The sequence below is a fragment of the Anabrus simplex genome, chromosome 10 (genome assembly GCF_040414725.1).
Source record: "Anabrus simplex isolate iqAnaSimp1 chromosome 10, ASM4041472v1, whole genome shotgun sequence".
NCBI lineage: Eukaryota > Metazoa > Arthropoda > Insecta > Orthoptera > Tettigoniidae > Anabrus > Anabrus simplex.
Genome location: NC_090274.1, coordinates 51,311,046 through 51,331,591, shown reverse-complemented (window position 1 = coordinate 51,331,591; position 20,546 = coordinate 51,311,046). Strand labels below are relative to the sequence as shown.

General features: G+C 38.3%; 1 protein-coding gene across 2 annotated transcripts; it reads left to right on the top strand.

The window, feature by feature from the left end:
• The first annotated feature begins 1,574 nt into the window (after positions 1 to 1,574).
• LOC136881803 (gastrula zinc finger protein XlCGF57.1) lies at positions 1,575 to 19,752 on the top strand. Of its 2 annotated transcripts, XM_068229385.1 has the most exons (7): positions 2,079 to 2,110; positions 5,833 to 5,922; positions 6,076 to 6,200; positions 7,546 to 7,671; positions 10,765 to 10,823; positions 17,888 to 19,508; positions 19,638 to 19,752. In XM_068229385.1, exons 3-6 carry the CDS (start codon positions 6,141 to 6,143, stop codon positions 18,969 to 18,971), a joined length of 1,329 nt encoding a protein of 442 aa, XP_068085486.1. In that variant the 5' UTR covers positions 2,079 to 2,110; positions 5,833 to 5,922; positions 6,076 to 6,140; the 3' UTR covers positions 18,972 to 19,508; positions 19,638 to 19,752. The 2 variants fall into 2 exon arrangements, with proteins under 2 accessions (XP_068085485.1, XP_068085486.1); XM_068229384.1 differs by lacking the exons at positions 2,079 to 2,110; positions 6,076 to 6,200 and adding an exon at positions 1,575 to 1,730.
• Positions 19,753 to 20,546: the final 794 nt, after the last annotated feature.

The following is a 20,546-nucleotide window of genomic DNA, read 5'->3' as shown; positions in this document are numbered from 1 at the left end:
GAAAGAATTAGAGCATACTCAAGCATTTTAGATTACACTCGTGCGTAATGGTGGTTGCATATACAGCAAGGTGCATCTTGTCTCCTTTCGAGTTCGAATACTGCACGCCTCTAGTATCCAGGTACGTGTACCTACAGTAGCCATCAAGTTCTGTAAGTAAACCACTCATTTGTGTACCTACCAGTGCATACAATGCCAGAATGCGTATCCTTTATAATTATGTTATACTGCGTTAAAATAGACCTCGGTAGAAATGAACGCCTTAGTCGCTTGTTAATACGTATTTACGAAATGGAGAAGGCCCGTGATTGGCTATTCGCATACTCAGCACAAACAACGTTCAACTCCGATACCTGTAGGCCTAACGACACGCTGCTCGCCGCAAAATGCGGGGACAACGCTCTCGAGATCTCTCGAAATTTCTCGCGAGAAATTGTGCCTGCGCTAGTCTCGAGAAATCTCGAGACCTAGTCTCAGACTGCCCATCACTAGGAACAATGGCGTAACGTGATATGGTCGGACGTATCACGATTTGAACTGCACCATGCCGATGGAAGGCACCGTATATGGCGCAGACCACATGAAACGATGGATCCCGCCTGCCTCGAAGGTATGGTCCAGGGCGCTGGTGTCTCTGCTATGGTCTGGAGTGGATTTTCCTATTTTCCTGGTATGGAACGGGCCCCCTAGTTGTTCTGGAAGAGACTTTGAATGGTACGCGGTATGTTGAGCTGCTCGGAAACCATCTCCACCCATTTTTGGTCTTCCAGCGCCTAGACGGTTCTGCGGTTAGCCACATCGCTCCCTCGTCGCCCAGTAATGGTTCCAGGAACATGCAGCGGAGGTCCAACGACTGCCATGGCCACCTAGGAGCCCCGATATGAACCCTATCGAGCATATCTGGGATGTCCTGGAACGCAGGCTCCGTGCCATGGATCCTGCACCCACGAACAGACCAGTATTGGCGGCCACTCTGCAAACGATTTGGTGTCAGCTGCGTCCAGAGGACAACCAGGGACTTGTCGACTCACTTCCACGGCGTCTCACTGCAGTTCGCAGTGCCAGAGGAGGCCCCACACGCTATTAAGTGACTATGTATGTATGTTCAGTCCGTCAGCTATTCCGCTGGTGGGATCCACAACAGCTCTGCCATCAGCTGTCATAGATGGCCTAGGCATCACTGAAGAGGCGTACTAGGGAAATGAGGAGTGAGGTAGTTTCCCGTTTCCCATGCCATTTGCTAAGTCAGTGTATTTCCAACAGATGATTCATGATGTTCAGAGAGGAATAAAATCATGAAGGATGTCGAAAATTGTTTTGCGATTGGGTTATTGTGTCGTCTTGATGTCACCTCACCAATTAATTAATTAGTCTATGATTCATTTACACATGTTTCTTAGTAAGAGAACGAAAGCCTTCCTTCAGCATTTGACTGTTTGGTAGTACCGGTAATGGAGTACCGGTAGTCCAGTTACCTTGGGAGTACGACTTTTGCATGGCGTGCCGGTTTAGAATAGGGGAAGCCTAATTCACGCGGCTCTAAGGCGCTCTACTTCATTTTATGGCCTGTGCTCTTTGCATAACACGACGATAAAAACAGTAGTTATTTTGCTAAAAATACCTTTGAGTGACATCTGCAGTTTTCTAGGATTAATGAACGTTTAACCTTAACTTCAGAATATGAAGTGGTCTTTTAGTACATCGTGATTTTTTTTTTGTACTGACTGCAGGTAAGACGAAATATGCATCAGATATAATAAGAATCCCTGTAAGTGGTTTTATTTTTTTGGTAGCTACGACAAGCGCTGATACTGTGATGCGATTAACGCCGTTGTGCTTTTCAATGCAGTATTAGTGGTTGCCAGCGAATTCGACTAATAGTAGAGAAAATAAGTGATTCGGTTTGGAAATAATTATTACCATCAGAGCTTTCTACTTCTTCATTACGTACAACTCGAAGTGTGTACTATCTTTAAAGAAAAGGGAAGTTTCCATCTCAAAGTGGTCGTCGTGTTGTAAATAAACTCGATATGGTAACCTGTCAGGCAAGTTCGTAAAGAATATCATGGCTTGGGCGATGAACAGATCACCCTCATGGAAGTGATAGGATGTGAGATTTGTATGATTTACATGATTGACTTTTTCAAATATTGTGTGTGATTTATGTTGGGTTCAGTGTAGCCAACTTCAGAACACATTTTTCACAGATTATTCTTTCTGCAGTATTACTTGTAAATCGAGCGATAAGTAATAATAGTACCAACACCGATTTGTCAATCATCGAAAGTGAAGCTGGATAGTGGCCTTCACTTCAAAAAGCCACAGATGCAAATCACGTTCAGGGATTTTAGCTCTTTGGTACAGGAACTAGGTGCTTGTGTTCATCTAAATATAAACCTCTTGGTATACAGGGTCTCTCTTGTAAATTCAGACCGAACGTACGGTGTTTGTACTCTGCACTACGGCAGCTGCCTGAGCCGAACTTACGTCGCGCGCGACCGCCCTGCTTTAAGCGTCTATACAATCTTATATGAAATCTTACCTTATAAAAGATGCTGGAAGTGTTGTCCTTCCTGGACTATACAGGCATTGTATCTGGTAACCACATTCTGGTAGCCGCGAGTGAGTTCTGCCACTATAATGTTTCTGATTGCATTCGCAATGTTTTCTTTCACTTCCTCCAATGTGTGAGGATTTGTTTGATACACTTTTTCTTTCAGTTTAGCCCACAAGTAAAAGTCACGCACTGTTAGATCTGGAGAACGAGGGGAAAATGAACCAGGACTGATCACTCTGTCTGCAAACGCTTCCAAGATTGTAAGAAGGGAATCTTCTGCTGTATGAGCAAGGGCTAAATCTTGTTGAAACCACCCAAGCGATTTTTCTTCTTCCATTAACTGATGGAAGAACGACGTCACAATGTCATCTTGGAACCTCTCTGTATTTACCGTCATCTCAAAAAATAGGCCCAGTTATTCGTCTTGCAGTAACACCAATCTTTCTATCATAATGAGGGACGTCATAAACATCATTAAGATTTTCAGCACACCAATAGCGAGAATTATGACTGTTCACACGACTATTAAGATGAAACCAGGACTTTTGCAGACGAAAATACACTGTTGAAATGATAACTGCCTCACTGTGTTAACAGCTGAAATTCAGACTTGCGACTGATGCTTGCCAGGTCGATCACCCCCGATCACATGCAGGCTGCTTGCAAGGTCAAGAACTATGCACGTGCCTCCCCTACTGCAGCTGCCATAGCACAGAGTACAAAGACTGTGTGTTCAGTCTGGGTTTATAAGAGAGATCTTGTACATAAAAGGCATTACATTACCAGCAACTGGCAAAGCATATAACAGTTGAATATGTCCTCCATGTATGGTTGGTCCCAGGAAGGGAATGTGGTTCTGTAACAACCAATTCAGCATACCAGTATGTGACACGAATTGCAACTACAATTCAACCAGGCTATGCAAAAAATTTGTAATAAATGAGTAAAGGGAGGTCGGCCTCTGTCGTGTAGTGGTTAGTGTGATTAGCTGCCACCCCGGAGGCCCGGGTTCGATTCCTGGCTCTGCCACGAAATTTGAAAAAGTGGTACGACGGCTGGAACCGGGTCCAATAAACTGAGTAGACGGAGATTTGATTCCCACCTCAGCCATTCTCGAAGTGGTTTTCCATGATTTCCCACCTCTCTTCCAGGCAAATGCTGGGATGGTACCTAACATAAGGCCATGGCTGCTTCCTTTCCTCTTTCTTGCCTGTCCCTTCCAATCTTCCCATCCCTCCACAAGGCCCCTGTTCAGCATAGCAGGTGAGGCCGCCTGGGCGAGGTACTGGTCATTCTCCCCAGTTGTATCCCCGACCAAGAGTCTGAAGCTCTTGAGATGGTAGAGGTGGGATCCCTCACTGGAGGACAAACAGTTAAAAAAGAAGGAGTAAAGGGAGGGAATGTCATTCTGCCTTTGAAAATGATTGGGATCAAGTTTTGTCAGGCTCCAATTATTTGGAGCAAGTGGTATGTGTGGTGTAAAGCGCAGAGACAGAAAGATTATGCACACGCTTTGTTGCCTTTTTATAGTCTTATCCTTCCTTCAGTGGAACTCCTTTTGTTTTGGTTCTGATTACAGTTGAGAGAAGATCATTTAGCTCTACTTCCTCTTAAAACAATAACACCATATAATCAGCACTCTGTAAACAAATCTATAAAGCTGCATTTACACTAAGCGCAATTTCCTCGCGAAATTATTTCGTGAGGGAATTGCGCCCAGTGTAGACGCTCCTTCATCCCTGAGTAATTGCGGAGTGAGTGCCCTCGCTGCGAGCCGGAGGTCAGTCGGTTTATGTCCGCGCATCAAAGGGTTTCACTCATCGAATTTCTCTCGGTGTAAACGTGGTCCCCGTAGTTGCGCGAGGGATGAATCAAGAACAGTGCTTGCAGCTCATCGAGCTCTACAAAAATAGGGATTTTATATGGAATCCGAAAAACAAAATCTATTTCAGTCGCAATAAAAGAGAGGATACCTGGAAGGAAATTTGTTCTGAACTAAACTTTCCTATCTCTACACTGAAAGCAAAGATGAAAGCGCTACTGGGATCATATCAAACTGAAAGATCAAAAGAAAATAAGAGCAGACTCACTGGATCAGGTAAGCTATTACTATTGGTTTAAATGCAAAATTGCATCATTTCATTACTTTTTTGAACCTACCGGTACCTATTTTGAAGCACTCTTGGCTCCTTGTGAAGAACTTCCACTAGTGGGCAGACAACACCACATTCAGGAGGCACAAGCCCTGAACATTTGGATTCGTCATATTTAGATGGGCTATTGTGCTTGTGACTCATTTTACTTGATTTGTGATTTATTTTTCTTCCATTTCTTTTTTTCCATTTTCACCCATTTTTTTGTATTGATCCACAACAATTAACAAATATATCAAACGCTATTTCTTTAAATGGGTACGGTTTGGATACGAAATGTATTTCTAAATTGAATTAATGCTGTGATTTTAATTATTAGCATTCCTATTTGTTCATTTGACTTTTTAAAAATACATATATAATACTGAGTCGATTTACTGTTTTAAATGCGATTAATTATTATCCTTACCTTCACATAATCCTTTCAATCAACACATCACAAACTTCTGGGACGATTTTTTATATTGTGCACTTCGATATTTTAATGAATACTGCAAACTTGTGTACGAATCACCAGTTGCTAAGAAACGCAGTGTGACAGCCAACCTGTCTCTCACTCTTACTGCTTCTCTGAATGTTGTGTCTTGTTCTTCAACTTTTTGACTGATCAGTGAAACGAGTTGTTCAAAATCTTGGGTACTCATGCGGACGAAGTTCTTAATTGTATCATCAATGGTTTCCTGTACCATTTCTCTCATAAGGCTGTTTCCATATTGGCTTCTTCCAAGGAATAATTGTTTGTTCCACTATCGTCCAGGGCACCCTTTCTTGATCAAAAATGACATTGATATGATGGAAAATGCAGCTGCAGCGGCTGGAGGGACAAAACAAGTTTCCATGTTGGCTGCAAAACAAGACCAGAAGCGTTCAGGCTTTTCGAAGGCGGCTCGCCCCACTCGCGCTATTTTTCGCTGTGAATTGCGCTCTGTTTTGGGTAGTGCGAAATTTCCCTCGAAGCGAGTAAATTTCACCCTAGTGACTTCCGCGAGGGAGTTTCGCTAGTGTAAACGCAGCTTAAAGATATTATCTGAACTGACAATATTTGAGGCAGTGATATAAGATTATTCCCAATTTATTATGTATTGGACATTTTTTAATAGCTGTTATGATTGTATTTTACAGATTTGTTTCTTATAAAGTATGGAGGAACTTGTGTTTGTCAAATGTGAGCCAGCATGGCCTTCAGATACAGGAGAAGAACATTCCCAGTTTGTAAGTGGTGTTTCATAAAGTATATTTCTTTAATAATGGAGTGTGTTATAGATAATAAACTGGATGATAACCAGTGCAGATTTTCAGACTATAGATGAGTTGTCAGTATGTATTAAGTAATTGAATGCTCTAATGTAAGTTTTGTCTTGTTAGGAACTGCTGCTGTATTTGTTACCTGCCTACACAGCCTAACACTGCATGCCAATTCCTGCTAGAGAATGATGTTATATTATCAGCTCTCCTCCCACCCTCGCTGTCACACCTCAATGAAGTGCAAGGTAACGGACTGAACTAGTGGACTTGGCCAGGTATCACATCAGCCCACATCACACAAACCATAAAAGCCAGACTGAGTAGCTCGGACAGTAAAGCGCTCGGCCTCTGTGCCCACATGGCAGGTTCAATCCTGGCTTAGTCTGGTGGTATTTGAATGTGCTCAAATATGTCAGCCTCATGATGGTAGATTTACTGGTACATTAAAGAACTCATGCAGGAGAAAATTCTAGCACCCTGGTGTCTTTGAAAAGCGTAAAAAAAAGTTAGTGGGATGCAAAATCAATAACATTATTTTTGTTACCATCGATGCTTTCATGGCCCGTAATTGTAGACATGATATAGGCCCTGTCAAGAAAATAAGATGAAATCCTTTACGTTTCACAGAGAATGTTGCTCTGCATCTTCAGAAAAAAATCCTGACTGTTCATAAGGAAGACTTCTCCAATAATGGAGAATAATGAATTTGGTGAAGTCTTCCTTAAACACAATCCAACAGTGGAGAAAAATAGATAAGTCTTTCTTGCAAACAATCCAGTAATAGAGAATAATGGAGAAGTCTTACCTGTGAATAGTCCAACAATGGAGGAGTCTTTCTCGTGAACAGTCGAGATTTTCTTCTGAAGATGCAGAGCAAAGTTCTCTGCTCAAATTTCACTTTATTTTCTTGACACTGCATAAGCCCAAAAAGCCTATATCATGTCTAACATTATTATTAATGAGTCATAAAACATTTCTGAAATTTTGAGGGTGTTATTGGGGAGTGGCAGTGTCACTGGCTTTTCACTGAGGTGACCATGGTTTGAATCCCAGCTGTTGCATGTCTGATTTTCAAAATGAAATTTTTTGGCTATTTGGTTTGGATACCTCATAAAACTTGAGGCCCCATGCTATAACATCAACATTCCTTTCAAATTAGAGTCCTGCTTTTTATTTCTAGAATTATGCAGTTTTAAACTATCCAAAATAAGACAGTAGTTGCTAAAGATAGGATCTGATAAATTTGTAAAAAAAAAAAAGAGCTTGTCTTCTTGCATTCAGGTGTTTGTGGGTTTGAATCCTACCATTGGCAGCCCTGATGACGTTTTTCTGTGGTGTCCCATTTTCACACCAGACAAATCCTGGGACTGTTCCTTAATTCAGGCCATGGTTGCTACCTTTGCTACCTTCCCACTCTTAGCCCTTTCCTGTTGCTGCAACACAGAAAACCTTCAGTGTGTTAGTGCGATGTTAAACTACTAAAAAGTAATCAGACTGACTGTCTGGGTATTTCTCTTGAGATATATTTTACAAATATGGAGTTTTATTTCTTGATCTGGTTTGAAGATATCCTTTTATTTTTATTTGTAGGACCAGAATACCCATCTTCCTTTGGACAGCCAAGTGAAGGTTAAGGAAGATCCACATGCTGTGGTTGCTGATTTGTGTATGGAGGAGGTTGATATAAAAGCAATCAAAGAACCTTGTTTTGATGAGGTATCTGTCTCCTTATTAATTTATCCTTGGACATTGTGGGTGTTAAATGGAACCTGGCAATATTTTGTAATGATTATTTTTAACATTTTTCCTAAATTAAGATGCCAGATATTTTCACAAAGCCTTTACTTTTGTTTCTACAGTAAGTCTTTGCTATTACTACAATATGTTGTTACATCCTTTAGGACCTATTGGACATTTCTTGACATAATCTTTACCCCTATCTACTGCATTATGCCACCTCGGAATGAGCGCATATATTGTCATACCAGTGAATTTTTTTTTTTAAATTTTCCTCTCGTACACAAGTTGGTGTATTTTAGTGTGATCTACAATTTAAAAGTGTGAAAATTGCTAAATTCATAACATTAGCCTTTCTAAGTAAAATAAATTTGTTTTACATTGGAGTATTTAAAAAAAAAATGTTCAGTGTAAAGCAGTGTCATATGAAAATGCATTCCTTTTTTACACTGAAAATTGAAGCAGAATTCATTGGCCTTAAGTGCACGACCATGATCTCTGCAATTGTTGTGCTTTTGGATGGTCATTGTTTAGAATTTTTAAAAATCTTCAAACACCTGTTTCTCAGTAACATGATTTCACAGATATTGCAGTCTTGCACTGGCACAGTGATATGTCTACATGGTAAGTCTGGACTGGCACAGGTAAGACATTATGTAGCAGCCATCTAGAGGGAGTGTTTTTCTTTAAATCTCTTCCGTGAAGTATGTCTTTCATTTTACCAAAGAGATGGTAATCTGAAGGTGCCAAATGAAAGCTGTATCGCAGTTGATAAACCTTCTTCAACCCCTGCTTTGTATTCTACAGATATTTGGATACTCATGTCCTGGTTTCTGTTACATGTTGGTGGGTTCAAATCCTACTGTTGGCAGCCCTGATGAGGGTTCTTTGTGGTGTCCCATTTTCACACCAGGAAAATCCTGGGGCTGTTCCTTAATTAAGGCTGTGGTTGCTAATTTTGCTACCTTCCCAATGTTGGTAATTGCAATGTTTGTGCATTCTGCACTACAAGGAGAAATTTAAATCTATGTGTCCCTTTTTTCTGCCCAATAATCTCTCTGCCTATCAACTTTCTGTGTTGCGATCTACAATGGTGTCTATTTGTACTTATTCTAACTTCTTGTGGATATTTCTCAATATCTAATTCTCACAATGCATGAACTGTTATAACAGCTCATTGCTGTTAATGGTCATCAGGTACAGAGGCAACCAATTGAACTGAATTCAAGTCAGGTAATAAGGGTACTATATGTACCCTGTAAATAGCAAAAGTATGTAACAGAGACTAGCTTCATAAAGAAAATATAGTGCTTGGGGTGAACCTTGCAACTACATTAAGTACAGTAGAATCTGTAATCTGAAATTTGCTTAATTAATTAATGTTCAATGGCAAACTACCTCACTCTTCATCTTGCCTAGTACGCCTCATTTTGGTGCTGCCATTGGTTTTTGCAGTTTCCTTATAACTGCATAACCTTTGGTGGTGCTATTTGAGGATCCAACCAGCCTCTGGGCTGATGACCTAACATATTCTGAAACAAAAAATGACTACAAGTAAAAGAACAAGTCTTCATGTCATGAATTGTTTTGAAAAAGTTTTATTTACAATTATCTGTTGTTTACCTGTCGTCCATCTGGTCTTTAGTTCATAGGTTCCTGGTTTTATTTCCAGCTGGATCAGGGATTGTAACTCTGTTTGGTTAATGCCTGTAGCTCAACAACTGAGTGTTTCTGTCTGTCTTAATACATATCTTCATTTGTATACAGCACAGCACACTACAAATTGCCACGGAAATATGCAATGTTGAACACATCCTGCCATGTAGGATTGGTGTCAGGATAGGCATCTGGTGGTTAAACTGGGCTAAATTCTGTACAAAATTGGGAAAAGTCTAGGAAGTCTCACAATGCAAGAAGTCTGGGAAGAGTCTATATCTGCCAATGGTGGGTTAGTTTCTAGCATCAGTAATGATATCCAGCAGAGATGGCAGGTTCACAGCAGACAGAGCACATCAGTATGCAGCAGAAACATGCCTTGTACATGGAATTTGATGTATTCCTTGGGTTTGTAACATATTTGATGTATTCCTTGGGTTTGCAACATTTTTATGATAGAAGATCTAAAGACGAGAAAGGAAGGTTGATGTTTAAAAACAAATGAAATATTGGTGTTGGTTACGAAGGAACATATTAAAGCTCAATTGTCTCTGTTTTGAGAATACAGTACACAAGAAATGAGAAATGAAAATAACTCTACAAAATTAAAGAGCTCTTTTTAGAAAATATCTAAATAATGTCTGGATTAGGCTTCATGGAAAATGGTCCAAAGTCGATTGGGTATGGGAACATGATACCATATTGTCTGTTTAATTGGCATGACATTAACTGGAGTTACATTTAGGAATGTTGTAGGCAACAAATTGCTCTCTGTATGCAGCAGAGCCACTACTATGATTTTCTGCTCAGGTTCAATTATTAGTTGACTGTAGGTGGAAATATCACCCAAAAAGTCAGATTGTATTAATCTACATGTGCTTTAAACTGTGATTGATTATTGTAATTCTGGAAATGTGATTGGATATTCAGCTTGCCCACTACTGTAGTGAATTTTTCTCATATCTAAGTCATGGTTGTGTACTGTTAAATTAATTATCAACTTCTGTATTTTTTTTAATTGAATATGGTAGAAAGAATCAACTTGATCAGTTATATAATTTTATGCAGTTGTACTTTTAATTACCTTTAATAATGATTCTATTAATTGAAATAAAATTTGTATGAAAATAGATTCACTCTTTGAACCAGTGCTTGAAAAAAGAAGTTCTTACATCAGCTGTTTGATATTTGTCAATGCAAGTGAGCAGTCTCACCCTTGCATCATATCTGCCATGTTCTTTCGTAGTAACATTGTGCTGAAGTGTGTAACTGTGCAGCGGATGTGCTGGAATATGTGAGTGGAAGGCAAGACACAAATATAATATTCACACCATAATTTTCATGTGTTGTATTAAGATTAATGTTTTAAGATTTTATTGGAGTATTCTCTATAAGCTATTCTTAATTTTTTCTCAGGATATAGTACTGGGAGTTCAGGATGGAGAATGCTCCATGAGTGGAGCTACATCACATGTGTAAGTAATGGACATCTTGAAATAAATAACTTTCCTTTTTAAAAATAATTGTTATATTTGGTTTAATTACTTCTGAAGTATATTCCTTTCCTTGACCACTATTCTTGGCAGGCATAGGCCTGTGTGCACAGTTTTGTTCTGAATTGCTTCTAAATAACTCTACAGTAATGAAGCACAACCTCTGATTGAGCTGGAGCTGTATGCTTTGTCTTTGAGCATGGTTGGCCATTCTATCAAATGAATACTCTCTTACTGGACCACCTCCATGGACAGAACATTCATTTATGGTTTCTAGTGCTGATATCTTTTATTATATACATTGCAATCAGGAAATATTCTGGTCACTTTAATTTATGGTACAGAGAACTATGAAATGAAAATGACTCTGTAAAATTAAGCAGCTCCTTTTAGAAAATATCTGAATAATGTCTGGATTAGCCTTCACGGAGAATAGTCCAAAGTCGAATGGGTATGGGAACATGATACAGTACTGTCTGTTTAATTGGCATGACAGTAACTGGAGTTACATTTGGGAGTGTTGTAGGCAACAACTTGTTCTCTGTATGCAGCAGAGCCACTACTCTGATTCTCTTGTCAGGGTCAATTATTAGTTGACTGTAGGTGGAATTATCACCAAAAAATAATAACAAAGTAAAGTTTAAATACCACCACCACAACAACAAGAAGCAATTCCATGGTAAGAAAATATTACAAAAATACTACTAGTTTAACATTCTAAATCCAGCGTCATCACATGCAAATTCACACTCAACTTAAGCATTTCCAGAGCTTTAACACCATGGCTTACAATACTAGAGCAAGAGCTTATTACTAGCTTGACATTACAAGTGAAAATAAAGTAAAATTAAAACATAAAACTACAAAAACTAACTCAAATACTTGCAGTAAAAAACTCCCTTCACTGGAGCTAAATTTTCTGGCCTCCAGGGCAGCTAATTATAAGCCATATGCACGTAGCTGCCATGTACACTAACATTGCTAGGAGTCCACCATCTTTCAAACATGCAGCCTTGGGGTGTTGCATGCTTTCAGTTAAAACAGTGCTGTGGGTGATCTACTCTAAACATTGTTACGGGGCCTGTTTTATTCAGAAATACCACACAATTCATCCCAATACACTAACTAAACAATAAGTAGACCTAATATATGTAGCAAATCATACAACATCTTAAATTTTTATATATCCATTTCCACTCAACTTGCTGTTCACTTTCTTCGATAACATCAATTTCACTATTGATAAGTCATGTGATAATACACATGCAGGGTCACAAGGAACTTCCTCGACACTATCAGTCTTGTAATCAGAACGTTAAACATCTAGCAAACTTTGAATTTTGTTATAACTCAGCTTTCCTTTCTCACACGTTTCTTTGAAGCTCTTCACGACAACAAAACATCGATCAACCGATCAGTAATTACATCAGTTCAACTAAGAAACCAAACAAAGAGAGCAAGGAAGTCAGAAACAATCATTTTAGAAATGTAGATTAGTATTTTAATTACAAATGCTTTTGTCTACAGCTAATAGCATTTGGGCGTGTTGTTATACGAGACAATTCCACACAGCGGACCAGTCCACTTACAGATATTTAGCCCAATAGATAAGTAAAATTAAAAATCCATAAATTTAAATAATATTTAGACCAGCTTATAGAGTGCACACCAGCCTGCTTATGGGTGCATATTGGTTAATGAAGTGTCTTGTGTTTTATCAATAATCATGTCAATATTGTAATGTGTAAATAAAAAATTTGCAATCCAAAAAATCTTTAGTGTGAACTATGTATTGGACAAAAAAAAAAATGTTGCTGTTGCCACTCTTTGGTAGATGCAGTTAAGCTCTAAGAATCATCTCCTTGCATTTTCTTGCTGTATATTCAATCATTTGGGACTACAAGAATTTTTAAGGGTTAAGGTGAAGCAGCTTTTCCAGCTTGCTCTACATTTTCCTGACAGTTCCCCTTACAGTATATAGCAGCCCTGCAAAATTGATTGCTTCTGAGAACCAAACCCAATAGCGACAAGCTGACCACAGGCTAGATCAATTAGGACTCTGAATCTTAGACTGGTCCACTGCAGCTAAACTTAAGTGAATCTGTTTGCACCTCTGTAGTAAATATTAACTGATACAGTTGTTTCAGTTTTTAGCAAGCTACAACTAACATATCAAAATTATTTTTAATCTAGCTGTAAAATACCTTGACAAAATTATTTTAGCATAAACACAATATTTGCTAGTAATTTCTTTTTAACAAATCAATGTGACAATGATCTGAATTTTGGGCTGTCACTCATGTTGCAGGCTGTCTATCATTTGTCTACATAGATTTTACTTACATGATATCAAAGAAGTTGGAAATTGATCAAACATCTCCCTTGGTAAATTATTCCAATCCCTAACTCCTCTTCTTATAAAACAGAATTTTCCCCAATTGAATTCCATCTTTATCTTCCAATTATGGTCTTTCCTGTTTTCAAAATCTTCACTCAAGCTTATTCATCTACTAGTGTCATTATAAGCTCAGAACATTCCTTTTACTTGATCTGTTCATGTGCTTACTTCTAAGTCTTCCTGGCCATAAATTTGCAACATCGAGTGAGTTGGGTGTGCTGCTAGGATCACGTAGCTATAACCATGGATTTGGAAGATAGTGAGTTCGAACCACACTATCGGCAGCCCTGAAGTTGGTTTCCCATAGTTTCCCATAGTTTCCCATCTTCACACAAGGCAGATGCTGGAGCTGTGTCTTGATTAAGGCCACAGTTGCTTCCTTCCCACTCCTAGCCCTCTCCTATCACAATTTCTCCATAAAACTTATGTGTTGGTGCATGTAAAGCGAAAATTGTAAATAAGAAACTGCAACATTTCTGTAACACTACTAGTTTGTCTGAAGTCATCCAGAACAGATAGTGCTGGTTTCATTTGGATTTTTTTTCAGTTCTTGAATCAAGTAATCCTGGTGAGGGTCCCATACATTAGAACCATACTCTAACTGGGAAATTACCAGTTATTTATATGCCTTCTGCTAAACATCCTTATTACAACCACTAAATACTCTCATAACCATATGAAGAGATCTATAGCCTTCCTTTATTCTGCAGGCAGATAGCCTTCAATGTTAGGCCCCTTTAAACAACAAGCATCATCATCATCATCATCCTTATTTTGTTAATGTGATTACCACAATGAAGATCTTTCCTTATATTAACACCTAAGTACTTACAGTGGTCCCATAATCTGCTGTCACTCCATCAACACAGTCATTAAAACTGAGAAGACTATTCCTCTTTTTGAAACTTACAACTTGACTTTTTTACCCTGTTGACCAACATACAATTTCCTGCTGTAAATTTCACATCTTTTTTGTGGTCTCTTTGCATTCACTCACAATCCTATCACAAATTTATGTTTTGAAAACATAAGACAGAAGTTTATATCTTCTATAAACTTTACTAAATTAAATACCCTAAATAAGTACAATATATCATCTGCAAAATCACATCTGTGACCCAAGTTCCTTACTCAAACCACTTATGTTTGTAAGAAAGCTCAATAAGTCCAATAATACTGTCTTGCAAGACCCCTCTCTTAATCATTGCTGGATCAGACAATGCTTCACCTGCTCTAGTTCTCAGTTTTCTTTTCTAGGAATTGAGCTGCCCATTCATTCACTCTCTTGTCTTGTTCATTAACTGTTATTTTTGTCAGTGATCTTTCATGATCTACTGTGTTGAAGACCTTGTATAGGTACACTCCATTTGACGTCCTGAATCTATCTACTGTATCTTACTAGAATCTTACAAGTTGAGCCTCAATGGAGTAACCATGCCACAACCCAAACTGCCTTTTTAACAAACCAGTCAGTAATTCCTCAAACCTGGTTAATATAATTTAAAAAAAACCTTTTCCAGAACTTACAAGCAATAGATATTTCAAGCAAACTAGTGTATAATTATCTGCTTTGTGTTTATCACCCTTTCCTTTGTACAGTGGAATTACTGTAGCTTCCATATTAACTGGTGCTCCTTTCCACAGACAGTAATCAAATAAGTACTTCAGATATGTTAATATATAACACCCCATTGCCCTTAATATATCCCCAGGAATCTTATCAATTCCAGCGACTTTTCTAATTTTCAACTTTAGTTTCTTTTTGAAATATATATTTTATCATAGGTAAATTTTAATACATTGCTGGTATTATTCACCTCACCTATCTGGACAATATTCTTATTTCCAACTATGTTTACATACTGTTGATTGAATATTTCCACTTTCTGTAAATCCTCACAAATACACCTCCCTATGCCATTTACAATTCCTGGATGTCATCCAATGAACCTGTTTTTGCCATAAACTACTTGAACTACCCTTCTGTTTTGCACTAAAACTCACATGAGTGCCAATTATGCTTGCCATTGTGTTATACATAACTGACTTCTTTACAAAATTTAATTTTTTTCAAGTTCCTTCAGCTTATCCTTATTTCCACAACCATTCCTTACTCTATCCTTTTCCATCCCATACTTCCCCCTTAATCCATTTATTTCTCTGTTTTAATACAGTGGAAACACATTGTGTCAAGAACGACAATATTAATTGAAAAATAATAATCACTAAGGACTTGTAAAGTACCAGTTATGGAATTTATCGCTCAAGTTCAACCAAGCACTGCATTGCCAGTGCCCATCAAGGTAAGCCCAGCCTGATGTAATGTTATTTGTTATCGTTCACAGACATCATACCTGCCATGATTATGGAGATGTAACTTTGAATTTCCCCACTGCAATGCTATTATTACAAAAACTTATCAAATATAACAGTGGGAATAATTCCAAATGCAATACTATGTTGAGTTAAAAGAAGCATATCTTGCTGTTAATCCTATAAGAATAAACATACATAATATTAGACAAACCTTAATTCAACACAGGGATCCAATTTCATATTTCCTCATATAATGATATAATTTCCATAAGATACACAAGCTGCTATAGCCATATGGGCTATATATAGTGCAGGCATGGTATATCGCCTAGTGCACACCTTGTCTTACAAATTTATGTAGAGAGTTTTGAGGAAACCTGTTATGCTGTTTACCTACAGCAACTCAGACAGCTGGACAGATTTAGCCACATTCAGATTTTGCATGATCACCTTCAAAGCCCATTTGAATTTACCCATGAAGTGATTTGATTAGCTGACTTCAGAAGCTAATCAAATAAGAATGGTGTGAGATATCAAATTAATTTTTCAACTTCATTATTAATACTCTGATACTCATATACACAATTCAAATTGTTTCTGGCCACCTGTGCACTGTAGGACTCTAAACCTCTAACACTAAAAGAATAGAAGATTAAGCTGCAATTTTAGAATCCAGACAGTTTAACAGTGATATCCTTTGTCTGGGGCATCTCTGAAAGCCATGAATGGTAGTTAGAGGGATCAAACCATTACCATTATTGTTTTTTTTTTGAATAGACTATCCAAGACCACAAAGTAATTTTCAGCCTAGTAGCAGAATGTATTTGTGATGAACAATGAAGACTTACATAATATTTTGAAAAAGCTTGATCATCACTGCTTACTAAAGGCCACTATGACCATATGTTTTCCTTGGCCTTCATTTCCTCCTAGTTCTTATTATTCATTAACAGTGATATCCTTTGTCTAGGGCATCTCTGAAAGCCATGAATGGTAGTTTGAGGGATCAAACCATTACCATTATTGTTTTTTTTGGAATAGACTATCCAAGACCACAAAGTAATTTTCAGCCTAGTAGCAGAATGTATTTGTGATGAACAATGAAGACTTACATAATATTTTGAAAATGTTTGATCATCACTGCTTACTAAAGGCCACTATGACCATATGTTTTCCTTGGCCTTCATTTCCGCCTAATTCTTATTATTCATTAAGTGAGTCACATAATATATATAGGATATATATCCTATGACCTTCCTTCTGGGTTTTCGTTTCCTTCACTCCTGATCTAATAAATAATTTTATTGGTTCTACGTTCCACTAATTACTACAACACCTTTCTTGAGAAGAACTTCATGATCTTATCCTCTGAATTATCTACTAAAAATGTATAGTGTAATAGTCTGCATTTTATGACACTTGTGACATGTTATACAGTTATACTGTAAGATAAATGGGAAGTTAATGTTTTGTAGGATATTAGCTTTTTTTGCTAGTTGGTTTACATTGCACTGACACAGATAGGTCTTATGGCGACAATAGGAAGGGAAAGGGCTAGGAGTGGGAAGGAAGCGGCCATGGCCTTAATTAATGTACAGCCCCAGCATTTGCCTGGTATGAAAATGGGAAACCACGGAAAACCATTTTCAGGGCTGCCGACAGTGGGGTTCGAACCTACTATATCCCGAATACTGGATACTGGCAGCACTTAAGCGACTTCAGCTATCGAGCTCGGTTAGGATATTAGCTGTCATTAGCTAAAATGACAGATAAATGATAGGATATTAGCTGTCATTTATGTAATTGCAGCAGTAATGCAATTTAATGGAGAAGAGGAGCAGTAATTTCAGCTAACAGTCAGTCGGTGTAATGGTATTATTGCTAAATTTTAGGGGCTTCAGTCATAGTAGGCCACCACATTTTCATTTCCTTCTGGCTTGGTTATGTTCACTTTAGAGGCCTGGACTTAGTCGTCTGTTTTATTACTCCCCTTGTTATCATTGTTTGAGTAGCCATTCCCTCATGCTTTTCATCTCATTTTGATAGTCGACTACACAGCTAAAAATATGACATTCCAACAAGACTGTGTATACTTCTTCTAAATGTAGTAAGAATGTGGCTTTAATTTCTTGCTGGTAGGTTTGAGACTGGTCGAGTTCTTTCTTCCTGAGGCCTAAACTTAAGCACCCATACTTTCCATTCTGACAGTTGATGCAGTTTTGCTGTTGAGATAATAGGTAAAAATTCTACTTTAAGACATAGTAAATATACAATGGTAACTTGATATACATGCGAGCTCTAAAGCTTACATAGCTTCTATGAACATTTACAGATATGATTCTTCTTCATTTCGTGCTGTTTCTGAAATAGAGCTGATGAATTCTGGAGAAGCTGAAGTACCTATCACCTGTGGATCTGACCACAATGAGAATTCGTCACAAGAAGTAGATCAGTTGTGTTTTTGTGACTTATGTGGCAAGCATTTTCAAGGTAGGAAAAAACTAAATCGACACATATTAACACATAATACAGAAGGATCGTACCCATGTACCAGATGTAACAAAATTTTTAAACAATTAAGGTACCTTAAGTCTCATATGGAAAACCACAAGGAACGAATATCACACAGTTGTCCAGCGTGTGGTAAAACCTATAAAAAGTTATCTGATTACAAGCGCCATTCCCTTATCCACACTGATCTGAGACCTCACTCTTGCAGTACGTGTGGAAAGCATTTTAGAGAGAAAAATACATTAAAGAGGCACTTGCGGACGCATACAGGAGAAAAACCATACTCCTGTTCAGTTTGTTACAAGTCCTTTGCTCAGATGGGAACTTTAAAAGCTCATATGTATACTCATGGTGTAGGTGAACAGTCTCATGTCTGCTCGAGCTGTGGCAAAGCATTCCCGACAGTTAGGATGTTCAGGCGGCATATGGGTTCTCACGTCACTTATAGGCCTTATCCCTGCATTACTTGCAGAAAATCTTTCAGAGACACGACTTCCTTGAAGAAGCACATGTATACACATACTGGTTACAAGGCTTTCTCTTGCGATGTTTGCCTGAAGAGATTTTCAAAGAAAGATTCCCTTAAGGCTCACGTTTTACTCCATCAAGGTGAAAGACCTTATCCGTGCACAACGTGCGGGAAGTCCTTCCGTCGACAATCCTCTCTAGATAGCCATAAAGTGTTACACAATCCCCTAAGTTTAATGTGCACTGTATGTAACAAGACATTCAAAAATCAAGATTCTCTCCATTTTCATACGAAAACTCATACACAGAAATTACAGTCATGTGAGACATGTGGACAGGAATTCACTCACTTATTAGATCTCAATGAGCATCTGTGTTCACACACTGAAATGGATGTTAAGCCTCTGTTGGATAACTCGGGGACTGTAAAGGATTAAATAAGTCTGTGATGACAGTGAAACAAAATGATAATAAAGAAGTATAGAATCTGTGAACGTTCTGAGAAGTAAAAAAGGATTTTCCCCAACTAATAAGGAATTGCTTTCATGTCGTCAGTGGGATAGGAAGGAAACGGCCGTGGCCTTAATTAAGGTACAGCCCCAGCATTTGCCTGATGTGAAAATGGGAAACCACAGAAAACCATCTGCAGGGTTGCCAACAGTGGGGTTCGAACCCACTATCTGCCGATTACTGGATACTGGCCGCACTTAAGTGACTGCAGCTATTGAGCTCGATAGCTGAGAGCCAAGTGGTTGCTAGATCATTCTTCAAATTTGAGAATCCCTGGGCACTCCTCCTTAAAATCAACTTAACAAAGGGCAGTGGATGCCAGGGTTATGATTTTCTCTCTCCATCAAAAGGGGTCCAGTCAATGAACAAATATTCTGAGTATGGTAAACCTTGCATTAAATCGCTCTACCTTCAGTGACAGTAAGCAGCACATTATCTGACAAGTCATTCTTCTTGCACAAAAGGTAAGCAGTAGTAGTGAACATTATTAGAGACAGATATTATTGTTGTAGACACACTTTATAATAATAATAATAATAATGATAATAATGTTATTTGCTTTATGTCCCACTAACTACTTTTTCGGTCTTCAGATACGCTGAGGTGCCAGAATTTCGTCCCGCGGGAGTTCTTTTACGTGCCAGTAAATCTACAGACATGAGGCTGACATATTTGAGCACCTTCAAATACAACGGGACTGAACCAGGATCGAACCTGCCACGGGGTCAGAAGGCCAGCGCCTCAACCGTCTGAGCCACTCAGCCCGGCGGGGTACAATTTAACTATAACTGATAGTGTTATTGGAAATATTCATGTTACCTCTGATACTGTGAGCAACACAATACTATATATTTTACTTGTCAAGTTACATGGAAATAATTTAAAAGTATTAAGTGATGTGACTAGAGCATAGGCCTATAAGGACTGAATATCAGGTTGGGATTTCATAATTGCAATAGGTAAATCATTTCAAGTATTTGTCATGTTTGTTTACCCTGGACAGTATTATAGCAAGTGAAATCAAATCAATGTGTAACCTAGCTAATACAGTGGCAGCATAGTAATGATCAACATGGTGCTGTAAAGAGGAAACAAATTTTCCAATGAAATTATCCTTACACCAGTTTTCTAGTCAGTCTCGACTCTTCAGTGCAAGACTGAAAGCTAGATGGAATCAAAATATATCATTCATAATTTAGAACTAATAGACATGAATGTGGTGAGAATGATTCAGGTAGAGAAAAGAGGCAGGATAAGTAGACTGGAGAAGGAAGTTAAATTACAAATAAACTTTATTAAAGGTGTACACATAAACTGGCTATGATGCTGGGGTGATTGATGGAGATTGGGGGAGGATGGGTTACCTAAGAGAATAATGGTCTTGGACATCAAGGGGACTCAGAAAGCAATGCTTCCACTCAATGTTTAAGAATTTAATGATAAGTAGTGTCAAAATAAGTGCGGCTACAGAGCTAACTGGAAATAGAGGATTGAGGAGGCAT

What these genes read in the sequence shown, in the direction of transcription:
- LOC136881803 (XM_068229384.1), top strand. Translation starts at nt 5,851, where the DNA reads ATGGAGGAACTTGTGTTTGTCAAATGTGAGCCAGCATGGCCTTCAGAT. An exon ending in GAGAAGAACATTCCCAGTTT is followed by an intron (nt 5,923 to 7,545) that starts GTAAGTGGTGTT and finishes TTTTATTTGTAG; the next exon opens with GACCAGAATACCCATCTTCC. An exon ending in AGTGGAGCTACATCACATGT is followed by an intron (nt 10,824 to 17,887) that starts GTAAGTAATGGA and finishes GAACATTTACAG; the next exon opens with ATATGATTCTTCTTCATTTC.